Raw genomic sequence first — 13,269 nt, 5'->3', positions numbered from 1 at the left:
TATCCATTCCTTCCTACAAACAGTGAAAAACAGTAGTAAAAAATAAAGTATAAATTCAAATAAAAACTTCTACCAAGCTGCTGCACAGTCATAAACCAGTACAGAATTGTTTAGATAAGCTCTGATAAGATAGGCTTTATTTGCAGATATTTTGTACCTGATAAAATCAGAAAGGGATATTTCAGTGTTGTGGAACATTCTGAAACAGTTTCAAGTCTTTTCAGGATACAAAATTAATGACAAGACAAAGGCAATAGGTGTAAACTATGTATCCACAAACTGGTTCAGCAATACCCATGTTTATGGGGACATGATAAAATGAAGTAATTAGGAGTATGGATTAAAAAGGATTCTGTTATGGCAGCTGAGGATATGTGAGAAGAGACTAAACAAAAGATATTACAAAAACTGACAAACTGGAAGCACTGTTTCATGGATATATTTAGCAAGATACAAGCAGTGAAAATGTTTTTAGTCCCTTTAGGTTTATACACAGGTCAGGCATATTTTTATCAACCACAGGTGACCCTTTAGGTTTATACACAGGTCAGGCACATTTTTATCAACCACAGGTGAAGTTGTGGATACCAATTAATAAAGAGTTGAAGGATTTTATCTGGGAGGGGAAGAGTCAAGCAGGATAAGATGACCCTTCCAATAGGACAATGTGGTTTGGGATTACCTGATTTGAAGGGGTATTTCAGAGCTACACAGTTAAGGCTCATATGCATAGCACAAGCAAAAACCTATAATTCAAAATGGAAAGGAATGATGATAAAATGAGGGGGAGGCTCCTGAAATGAGGAGACACTGGGATTTTGGCTGCAGATCCTTAAGGAGAATAACAATAACCATACAGAATATTATATTTATAAAGTAACAAAGTATTCTAAGAACTAAACCAACACATGAATGGAGAAAGGAGATTCTGCCAATAGGGATGCCAGCAATTAGGGGTACAGATAAAAGGTAAGAGGGGGATGGAATTTACTGGAGAAAAATGGCAAAGAAACCAAGGTACTGGGAGCAAATAATTTGCGAGTGAAATGGAATGGAATGAGAAGAGGACATGAATTCATTTGAACTACAGGCTAGGGATTGCCTTCCCTATAAATGATTAATATCATAGCATAGGCAAAGAGAAAGGAAGAGGGTGATCCTAAGTGAAAGATCAGCATTGGTAGATTTTTGGTAGAATCCAGAACAGAAAATAATTAGGGCATATAAAATACTGCATGACAACTACAGAAGTCAATCAGAGGAGGTTAAAGAAAATTGAGAAGAGAGATTGGATATGCAATTCACAAAGAAAAAAAATGGGAGGATATATGTAAACTTTCAGGAAACATACATACAACCTTCAACCCCTAAGAGATCTGGCAAACATTACACGGTCCATGAACAACTTTTCCTTTGGATGCAAAAACCCAAATAACAGATCTGGTCAGCTTCTCAGTAGAAGCAACCAAAGGATATAGGCTCTTCCAGGTAGGAATGCCCTTCCAAATGACAAGAAGAGTAGACTGCTGGTTAGGTATGACAGGAAGACCTATAACACAGCCACCCTGTTCTTTAGAGTACTGAATTGCAAGGCTGGCAACCTTAAGAACCAGGATCATAGGCTTAAACACGACAGAGCTAAACTGGGATAAACAGGAGTCTAGATCCTCCTAAACCCAACTCATTTAAACATCTCTGAAACTGGGGAGGGAAAGTATTAAATGAAGCTATGATGCAAATGCAGCTTCTAGAGTTGCTGCCACTAGGGAACATTCTTAAGGAGGCACACTTGGCTTTGCACTTAGTCATTAGCAGAAAATGTAAAGGATAAACTGTATAATGCTCCCCTGGACAGGGAATTGCTCTTTGGCATTAAACATATGAAGTGTTAGAGCCTAGAAGGAAAAAAGTAGAGTAACAGACTTTATCAATCATATGTTTCACCATTTTCTGTGAAAGTATATTAGGAGTTATCCCAATAACAGGGACCTTCATTTCAAAAGCAAGGTAAAGGGAAACAATCAAAGGGTGGAAATGGAAGAGGACAGAGGGAGGAAAAACTCCATTAGTCCTCCAAAGACTAGCTTTGATTTCTTAATCCTGAACCTCCCCCCAAGTGCCAACTCCAGCTGTCCCTCCCCTCAAAGTAGGAGGAAATCTCTACACTTGTATAGACAAGTTGAAGAGAATCACCTCTGACAAATGGGCCTTAGATTTATAGAAAAAGGATACCATTTGGAATTCAGGACAAAATTCATGATACAAGGAGATACCAGATGTTTCTTTGGATCAGTAGCCTCTCATCTACCCAATGTTATACCTCACACTTCAGCAGGAAACCATAGACATGAAACCAAGAATGCAGAAAAGAAAGGGTTTTCACTTGGTGCTAAGACAGGATTGGCTTTAGAGATCCATCCAAGATCTATCCAGTCTAAACAAGTACTTAAGTGTAAGAAAATTCAAAACTTCAGGCACTACTCTCTCTCTCTCTCTCTCCCGTGCCCAAAGGTATGTATTCATGGTAACAGTGGATCTAAAGAATCCATATCAGCACTTCCCCATTCATCTGAAAGACAGGAAATTCCTAAGAATCTGAGTGAAGGTTGGGCATTTCCAGGGCACCTCCTCATCCTTTGTCTTAGCTACTGTTCCAAATGTCTTCACAAAGTGCCTAGTGGTAGTAGTCCTTTACAGGACACAGGGGATACATTCTTACCCAAACTTAAATGATTGGCTACTGCAGGCTACTCCAGGAATGAGATCTTAAAAAGCCTCTCTTTTGCTCAGCAGTGCCTGCAAAAGTTAGAATTCACCCTGAACTTGTAGAAGTCCAAATTGGAACTGTAGCTGAGAACATTGCTACTGGGGCTCTTGTGGACACATAGGTTTCATACGTAGTTGGGCAATTCTAGATATTATTAATGAGCCTAGCTCAATTTCACAATTGGCTCAATGTACTGTCTGCTTAAGTGACTTGCTCAATGTCACATAGTAGGCAAATAAAAACTGAGGGAATCAAAACCGGGACCCACAGGAAGGAGCTTGTTTGGAGCTCAAAGCACTAATCCTCTGTGCTAGCTGTCAAACAACTTATTCAAAGAGTTTCTTCAACCAGGACAAAAGTGTTCCTTATTCAGTTCTTCCAAAAGACATCAGAGAAAACTATGCAGACTGCCAGAGAAACTCTTACGATCCTTGGGCACAAAGCAGCTTCAGTCCTCATGGTCTCTCAAGCAAAAGATCCAGTAATACCTTAGGAGCTTATGGGATCAGCAAGTGGATATTCTCCCATCTCTCTCTTGAAGAAGGAACTGCATTGGTGGATAACAGTCATCCAAGAGAAGAGGGGAATGCTACTTCAAGCTCAGACTGCAGTCAAACCCTCACTGAAGACGTATCATACCAACTCTGGGAAGCACATGAAGCAGGACTAAAGGCCAGACTTCTCAGTTTTGCCATGGAGGCATTTCCCTGTTTTCAGGCTTGATTTACCCCTTCACATGATTTTCTGAATCTCCCAGTACATATGATTTGAAAATGTTTACTATTCAGAAAACCAGACTACATGGCTAACATAATGGTGGCACCAGTATTTTTTTTTTTAAAGAGGGGGTCCACATGTTAAATCTCAGTTTCACAGAAGCAAAATTAAATGACTTTGTGAGGTTGATTTTTCCAATATCTTTCACTAAAGTCTGCAGATTTTGCAGTATATCTTTATATAATATGCCTATATCTTTTACCTGCCTTTTTTAATCTTGTGTTTGAGTAGCCTCACACAATCGTTCTGGAAGTGGAAAGAGTATGCTTTATTTCAGATTTATGTTAATTAAGTGCCAAAATCTTTGCCTTGATATACCTACTTTTCAACAGTTTCTGCACCCATTTTCAATGTCTGCTGGTTGAGACCATGGTAAAGGTGCAGAACACTTGAAGCAGGGAAAAGACTAAGCTCACCATATAAAAGAAAATGCTAGCAGTCCAAAAGGCAGCTTCAAGCCCCTCTGGGCTCCAAGAATACTTGAAGATTGTAACAGACAATACCAGTCATTAGGTATATTACAAACAGGGATAAAAACATTCCTATCAGTTGAGTTGGCTATAAATCTTAATCCCCATGGGGACAATGTATTAGTGAATCACCTAACAACAACAACAGCAGAGCCACATGAATGGCATTTACACAAGTAAGTCTTTTTTTCCTTAACTCCGAGATAAGGTATGCCAGAAGTGAATCTGTTTCCTTCACATACAAACCATCACAAGGTTTTGTAACAAAGCATCACACCGCAAAAGCATAGGCATTCCTATCCCCTTCCCTACCATTTTCCCCTCAAGAAGCCAACTCCAGTGACATAGGCAGACAAAGCTTTGACTATGAACTAGTCAACTCATGTTTGATTAGTGGCATGGACACCTGCTGGAGATGGAGTGGGGAGGATGGGTGTGCCTATCTTCAGGGGGTAGAGGTGGGACAAGGGCCCAAAAGGTCCTGAAAAAAGGCGGAACTTGGACAAGGAAGAGCACTTGTGTCCTGGTGGGAGACTAGTAATTTAAAGATGGCTCCATGCTCAGCAGGATTCTAATATAGACTTAGTATTGGGGGAGGGGGATAGCACAATGGGTGTAAACCTGGTGGAATGCAAAGAAACCAGCAAAACCAGAGAGGTAATCACTGGAAATCTATCAGTGAAGGCCTCAGAGGGGGTGAGTAATAATTCAAACTCTACCTGTAAAGTGAAGGAGAGAAGAGACAGCAAAGTTTATTAAGGTTGGGAGCGTGTCTTCACATTGACGTGCTTATTAGTAGCCAGTTTGTGCACAGATTAGAGTAGGAATATACATTAGCAATGAAGGGGAATGTATAGAAATGCAAATAAACAGGTGGGCCTCAAGTGATACAAACTAAGGCAGAAAGCACTGAGAGGGCTGCTTGATGGTTAATTTAATCACAGGGATCTGAGTTAAATGTATACTGTCTATTGGACAGTTAGGATTACTGCACTAGCTGGGGGTGGGGGGGCACAAGGCTACAACAGTCAGTTTTATTAGCACACTGAGAACTACTAAGAAACACTGCTAATGTTACAGCTTCACTCTCATAACACATACAAGTAGAATGCCTGGGTGGACTGACCCTGCTCTCGAGGCTCAAAATGTATGTCTTTGTTTAGTTCTGCAGTACTGATTCCTTCTTAGACTGTATGGGTGGGGTGGCAGCCGCAGACTGTAGAGTTGCTTGAGTGTGCTCTGAAGAGAGAGAAAAAGAGAGGGTGAAACTAGTAGAATGAGACAAAGATAGGTTAAAGGAAGTAATGAGGAGATAGGAGGGTGTAAAAGATACAAGTCTGAGGATAGAGTGAATAAAGTAGGAGAACAGATGCTACTGCTACAGTTTGAGAGTGCTTCAACAGTTACCACATCACAGTGCCATAACTTAGTTTAGAAACAGGTTAATAAATCATGCACAATACATTTATCGGCCCATTATCCTGTACATACAAGAAAAAGTAAAATGAACACTTAACAGCGCAGCTGAATCAGTGGCAGAGACACAACTGCAGTGCTAAATCAGTATATACTTTGTCTAACTCCGTGGTAATGCTCAGGCTCTATCCGCTCTCCTGCCCCCAATTCTTGGTGGGCTCTGCCCCACTCCGTTTGCCCTTGCTAATGCTCGGGCTCTCTCCGCTCCCCTGCCCCCAATTCTTGTTTGACTCTGCCCAGCTCCATTCACCCTCACTAATGCTCAGACTCTCTCCATTCCCCTATCCTGCCCCCAATTTCCTCCCGCCCCACTACTTCTACATTTATAGTAATCACAGCTACACTCACAGCTCAACCTCGCATCACCTGCACCAATCACAGCTCCTCAAGTCAGATCACATTATACCACACCCACTTGCTCCACCACAAAATACTCCCAACTACTCTTATTCCCGCTAGGCATTATTACATCACCCCACACTACTTACCCATCCACATATAGTATAACCCTATAATTCCTATCCACACTTCCACCTAGAGCCAACTTAAACTTTATAACCATGACTATCAAACAACTAAGTCTAGTCTGTCTTCCCATAATTCTTTATAACTCCACAAGTTATCACTTTAGCAATAGCCCTAAACTTAGTAGCACAACACTATATTATGCACTCTCATATACAGACACCGCACATTATAATAATATCTGCCCACAACTGATCAAGAACTACATAATAGACCAATTTAGAACTAAACACATATGCTCTCATTCCTACTCCAAAAAAAACACAATACTTTCTCACACTCATCACCAAACTCCAACATCTGTAGCAGCATTTTAACACCAGGCTCACCATAAGTGGAGATATCCACCCCAACCCAGGCCCAAATCCATCCTGTCCAACACAAACTTCTCCAACACAAATGTCAGAACATAACACCCCCCACTATCTTAATCCCTGGGCAAATCAACAGCAGCAGCAAAACCAACCATCTTTTAATGCTAAATATTAATATTAGAAGTATCAAAAATAAAATACCTGAACTCCAGGCCACAATAGTACACTACTCCCTAGATATAGTTCCTTTAACAGAAACCTGGCTAAATAAAAACATAGCTAACTCAGAAGTTCTCCCTACCAGCTACAATATCATTAGACAAGACAGACCACTTCGTAAAGGGGGTGGAACTACCTTACTGTATAAGTCCAACTTAACTGTACGTCAATTACCAGACTCCTACCCCTCCCCAATAATTGGGAGATAACTTATCTCACAACTTCAACTTCACCCTAAAAAGGTCATCACAATTGTGATCTATATTCCACCTGCTAGCCTTGAAGACTTCTTATCCTAGTGTTCTTCCACATACTCACAAGAAACCCTTATTCTGGGGGATTTCAACCTACATTGGTGCACCTGTATATCAGAACCTCCAAGTAATCTAATAAATCTCCAAGGCTACCAGCAGCCAGTCCAAATTCCAACTAGATATGATAAAAAAAATCTAAAATGGAATCCATCCTTGACTGGGTCCTAACTAACAACCCCACATTGTACCCCCACACAGGCAGTCTCCCGGACATCTTAAGTGACCACAACATCATATACCTTATATGTAGTAGAACAAGCATATGCAAAACCACTAACTATAAATCCACTAGAAACACAAAAAATTCTCTCCTGACGTCCTCAATACTTTACTCTGTAACTGTGACTGGACCCCCCAAAAAACCCTCCCACTTGACCAGGCTGTAGCATATTTCAACAAAACATTTCTGCAACACCTAGACACTGTCACTACATTGCGCAAAATCAAGGTTAGAACCTCTACACACCCCTGGCTCAGTAAAGAAACCAAACAAATCCTCAAGTCCAGATACACTGCTTGACTTTACTATCAAAAAACCAAAGAAACACAAAGCCTAAGTACCAAGAACTGTGCAACTGTGCAAAAAATGCATTAGGCTGGACAAAAAATCCTACTACATGACATTACAAACTAAATATCAACACAACCCCCCCCAAAATTTTGGAAAAATGTAAACCAGCTACTAAAACCCACCCAAAAGGCTACCCCCAAACCAACCACCCCTGAGACTAAAGTTCCCATCGAAACACAATTCAACTCCCACTTTATAAACTCAATTATATCCTTAGCATCACAGGACAGTTCCAACCTCACTATCCCCCCCAACAAAAATAACACTAATACAAGCTTTACCCTCAAAACAGTTTCCACCACTTCAATCAAAAGCATGCTCTCCAAACTAAAAACCTCATCAACAGCAGCCAACCTACTCCCCAGCTATTTCTTGAAACTCACAGCAGATGCTATTGCTATCCCAATCTCCACTCTCATAAACGGATCAATTGTTGAAACTATGTGCCCAAACTCTGGAAAATATCCTATGTTACACCCATACATAAAGGTGGAACCTCCACTGAACTTAATAACTACAGACCCATTGCTTTACACTCCCCCCCTGGCCAAAATCCTAGAAAAATGCATCCATACCCAGGTGCTAAAATATCTCCTAGACAGCAACATCCTGTCACCTACTCAACATGGTTTCAGACTTGCCCGTAGCACCACTACTGCCCTCCTCTCCTTCACAGACACAGTAAACTGTCTCAAAAACGAAGGCCTGCAGGTGTCAACTCTTTTTTTTTTGGATACATCCAAAGAATGTGACACAGTTTCACACCAAATCCTGCTAAACAAACTAAACCAATATCACCTATCAAATTCCACTCTTACCTGGTTCCAAAGCTACTTGACTGACAGGTACCAAGCTGTGAAATGGGAAAATTATCGCTCCCCATAACTATATGAGTCCCACAGGGTTCTATGTTAGGATCACTACTATTCACAGTCTTCACAAATGACCTCCATACCTCCACACAGCATGCATCTATCACTCAGTATGCAGATATTACCCTAATCTGTGCTGCACAAAACATTCCCACCCTCCTGCAAACAACTCAACTAGCATTCTCTGACATTGAAAACTACCTTACCAAAGCCCATCTTATCCTCAATCCAAAGAAAACTCAGCTTATGATTATAACTAGTTCTAACAAAAACACTGAGAACAGTAAATTCCCTGTCTACTCCACAAATGTTACTTCATTCGCTCCAGTGGCACAGGCTAAGCTATTGGGAATAACCATAGACTCCCACCTAAAATTTGATAGTCATCTCAACTTAACTATTACAAAAGTACATGCCAAACTAGGATCACTCTACCGTACCAAACCATTTCTTACCAACAACACAAGATCAGCCATTGCTCGCTCCCAACTTCTATCCACCCTACTCTATGCATATCCCATTCTGACTAATCTCAACAAAACTGAACTAAGCAAAATGGAAGCCTGCTATAACAGAATTGCCTGCGTTGCTGCAAATTGCTCATATAGAACTCATCACTGTACTGCTTTGAGATAGCTCCACTGGCTTGAACTGTCCAACCTCCTAACCTACAATCATCTCTGCCTCTGTCATTCTATTACCTCCTCAATAAGTGTCCTGCCCTCAAAAACCTAGTACAACATCACTCAGCCAAAAGGCCTCTCAGACCATCAAGCAAACTACTACTAGAAGTCATCAACAGCTGCAATAGCTTTGGAGACACACTATATAGTAGTTCAGTGACTAAAAAATGGAACTCTCTCCCCACTAGCATACAAAACACATTGTCCAAAGCCTCCTTTAAAAACATCATTAGGCAACATCTCAAGCAAAGTTGACAGTGCCCTGACTGTTCCCCAGGCTAGTGAAAGCAGATAAGGTACACACACTAAACGTATAGTACTTGATAATAGTTTTCACTCTTACTCACAAACACTGGCTAATGTACAATGTATGTACTGTACACCATATGTTCCAAATTTCAGCTGTACACAACAAATCTATTAATTACCTTTATTTTTAAATTAATATTTTCGTTTGTTCTCTCCACTGTAACTGTTGATGTGCTGCATACCACTGTAAAAATATGTCTATTGTAATTTGTGTGTATACTGATCATGTCTAAATAACTAAATGTATCTGTAATTTTTCTAAATGGAGCTTTTCTCCCCGAGCCTCTGCTGAAGAAGGGCCTTTTTAGTTCAGTCAGACACCCCCAGTTAACAAATGTAAAATAAAATAAATAAAAAAAGACCACACACATTTTACTGGGAGGGGTTAATGATAACTGTTCAATACCAACACCTCCTTCACTGCCTTCACTGTAACATCTTGCCAATAGCACACCAAGAACACATTTAATGTTTACAATTAAAATCAGTCAACTTTATATGTTTGTAAAGTAGCAATAGCTCCAAGCAGTAATTCTTCAAAAGGTGAATGACAACAGTTGTGATGTCATCATGTCTGCAAACATACACTTATTTTATTTATTACTTACTTATTTTTTGAAGGTCTTTGCTTCTACTGTCTGTTGACCATCAGACCCAAACTGGCAAACTGGTCCATTCATTCCCTATTACCAGGATAAGGGTCAACTGAGAGAGGACATCCTTTAGACACCCACTAAATGTGGTTCTCATTTTTTTCTTACTTTCTCCTCAGCTCCAACTTGCACACACACAGCTAAGCACTAGAGAGGCATGCAATGGGCTAGCAACAGAGGACATCCCCTCACTTCTACAAGGGGCATTCCCTCCAAGTGGCACTGTTCCTCCTTTCAGAGCATTACAGTTTGCCTCTCCAGTCTTCTACAGGTAAACCGCATCACCCAGTTTGCCCCTTAATGTAGGAAAACTCCTCCCATACCCTCACAGGAGAGGTGAATGGGCCATGCCCCTTCACTCCTCCCCACACTACCTAGTTCCTCTTTATACTGAGGTTCAACAATCTTTTTAGGTAGAGAAGTGTTGGCAGGCCTGTCTGGTTAAGCTTCCCACCTTATATTATTATTATTACCTATATGAGGTTGTTAAAGGTACATATTTCTTAGAGGGAGTTTGACAAAGTTATGAAAAAGGCAGCCGAGGGGAAAGTAGTTGGTCTAGGTAGTGACTGCTGCTGAAACTGTATGGCCTTTCCCATTTCAGCTCCTTCACCAATTTATGTTTTTCATGAACTTTTGTGACCATGCTTTATGGGGTTATTATCAGTCATTATTGTCCTAACCTTTTGTTTTTTTTTTTTTAACTAGGATGGTAATCTGTCAAAGGAAGAGATTCTGAAGAACTACACAATGTTTGTGGGAAGTACTATAACAGACTATGGACATCTCATGATCCAGCATGATGAAATGTAATGAGTTTCAGTACAGGTTCTGCATGCAAAAAAGGAAACTATGTTCTAGTGAACTGCAAACATTTATTTTTCCTCTGACACAATGTCCCCATCCATCACATTTTGGAGGGTATGGTGTCATCTTTAAAATTAAGCATTAAGATCAGTGTCAACTAAAAATGTGATTGATGTAAAAACTACTTTTGTTAATGGTAAATACTTGAAATGGGAATATTTTTACTTTGGATGAAGCTAACATCTGTTTTAACTATTCTGGACTAGCTTCACAAAGCATAATAAAGTAATTCATATACTGCCCATTCATAAGTGATACTAGTATGGCTATATTTCAAGTTAAGAAATACCACAATTACTTCGCAGACTGTTGTACCAGTAAAATTGGCATCTGTGTTATTATTCAGTGGGGCAGTGACAGATTATACTGGTTAAGCATAACACAGATTGTACCTAAAGCTACACACACACACACACACACAACTTTACCCATATGGGTGACTACCATCTGATTCTGCACTTAGCGATGCAACCTGCGGTCATTAGGGATGTCACATGACTTACTGAAATTGTGTGGGCATAAATTATTTTTCTGAATGTGTTTTGGCTAAAGCTACACATTACCTGACTCACAGTCCATGGCTTTTCAGTTTGGTTCCTGGCCTGAGTGTCTTCTATGCAGTATCTGCATGTCCACCCCGAGTCTCCAGCTTCTTCACACATCTTAAAGACAAACAGCATGTGGACTAGTAGGACTCTAACACGCGTGTGCATGTGTGTGTATATGTTTGCATGTCAGAAAGGGAGGGGTCTCTGCCTTATTGTTTCTTGTTTGCCAGGATAGGTTCTGGTCTAGCTCCTTTGTGACCCTGACTATAATAAAGTAGATACCAGAAAATGAAAAATGGTATGAATTTATACACGTTATGTCCCAATCAGAGATGCACTGACATAAGAACTAGCGATGTGCAGAACCACATGTACAGGGTGTCCCTAAAGGGAAAAAAAATACTTGCTGGATGTGGTAGTTTTTCTTTTTCTTCCATATTATCTCTTCTGAAACTTGAAAAAAACCTCTGTCTCTAGTCCAGTTTCTACCCATTACCATCATTAGCACACAATATATTCATGATTCAATGGCCAGAGGTAAGGAAATACATGTGCAGCTGTGTGATTTGGTACTTTCCATATATGCAAATGCACTAAACTATTTTTAATAAAGCAATGTAAGTTATTATGCTAGCACTGTGAAATTTACCCTGACAAAATGGAAATAAAAACATACTTTACAAATGTAATTAAATGTAGCCTATGTGCTTCTAATTTCCAACTAAAAATGACAAAAGTAACAGTGCTGTCCCTTTAAATTCTTTTTGCAGACTACATGCTGACATAGCTGACTTGGTACTTTTACTACCATAAATTAATTTCTGAACACTGCTTTTGGTGATATTTATACTTCAGTTCAATTTAAGCTGAATAAATAGTATAACAAAAATATTGCCTGTATTATTCATTACCTTTCAGCATATCTGCTTTAGTCAGGGAACTTCACCGGGTATGTTTAGCTTGAAGATTATTTGATACATAGACGCTGGTGCAACATGATTAAAAATCATAAGGAAAAGATGGAGATGTGCTTGGTAGAGTTGGACCATTCCTCATCTCAGACCTGCTTTTCCTATAAAGATCCTAAAGAACAGCATTTTCGCACCTTTTCTGCATGTACTCATTAATTCTGATAAAGATCTCTTAACTACACCAAATTTCTCTGGAGGTGCAGTTAAGTAGTTAAGTGAGACAGTCACCAGAAGAGTAATTCATCTTAACAGGCTGTAGCATCAGGTATGACTGCATAGGTTTTCTTCATCTGTCTTCAATCAAACACTAGTGGCCCTTGATAATATGGCACAGGTTTGTTCCCCTGTTAACATCAGTATCTTGACAAGCAAAATTCATGTTTCACAGTTTGTTACTTCTAGTTTGCAGAATAACTTATAGCAATGTGAAAGAAGACATGGGGACATGGGATCCCTTCTTTGTAACTTGGAAACCTAAAATTAAGGAAAACAGCTTTCACATTACAAGGAAAATAGCAGCTGTCTCTGTAAACCACAGGAATGAAGCCCCATCAACTATCCAGTCAACCTGGGCTCAGAGGGTGGCCCAGGTGTTGGAAAGCCAGCCAGAAAGGGAGACAAGTGAAGAGGTGTTGCCTGCTTGCCTCTCCCAAGGGAAAGCTTAAAGAAGCATATTGTGGTATCATGGGGCACAATTCCCCATTAGCAAACTGATGCAGAGTTGGAGACAAGTGTAAGTCATTTGCTCGAGATGGATGGGTGAGGCAGCCAGAATGACTATGTTATTTGTGGAAGTGGAAACAGCCACACCCTGCATTGAAGGCACATTCATCCATTTAGTGGTTACACAGAACACAAAGAGAAATTCTATGGCTGCATTAACAAAAAGCAGAGTGAGACACACACACACACACACACACACACACACACACA

General features: G+C 40.1%; 1 protein-coding gene across 1 annotated transcript in view; it reads left to right on the top strand.

Annotated features, from left to right (window-relative positions):
* Positions 1-11,063, top strand: part of LOC122811531 (calumenin-like) — a 289,748-nt gene extending 278,685 nt beyond the window's left edge. The window contains exon 7 of the mRNA XM_044083427.1: positions 10,659-11,063. Within this exon, the coding sequence (XP_043939362.1) occupies positions 10,659-10,763 (105 nt within the window). The 3' untranslated portion in view covers positions 10,764-11,063. The remainder of the gene's footprint in view (positions 1-10,658) is intronic.
* The last annotated feature ends 2,206 nt before the right edge of the window (positions 11,064-13,269 follow it).

This window comes from Protopterus annectens, chromosome 9.part0 (assembly GCF_019279795.1).
Source record: "Protopterus annectens isolate FY-2018-M chromosome 9.part0, PAN1.0, whole genome shotgun sequence".
Classification (NCBI taxonomy): Eukaryota; Metazoa; Chordata; order Ceratodontiformes; family Protopteridae; genus Protopterus; species Protopterus annectens.
The sequence above is the reverse complement of the archived record's forward strand: the minus strand, read 5'-3'. Positions and strand labels throughout refer to the sequence as shown.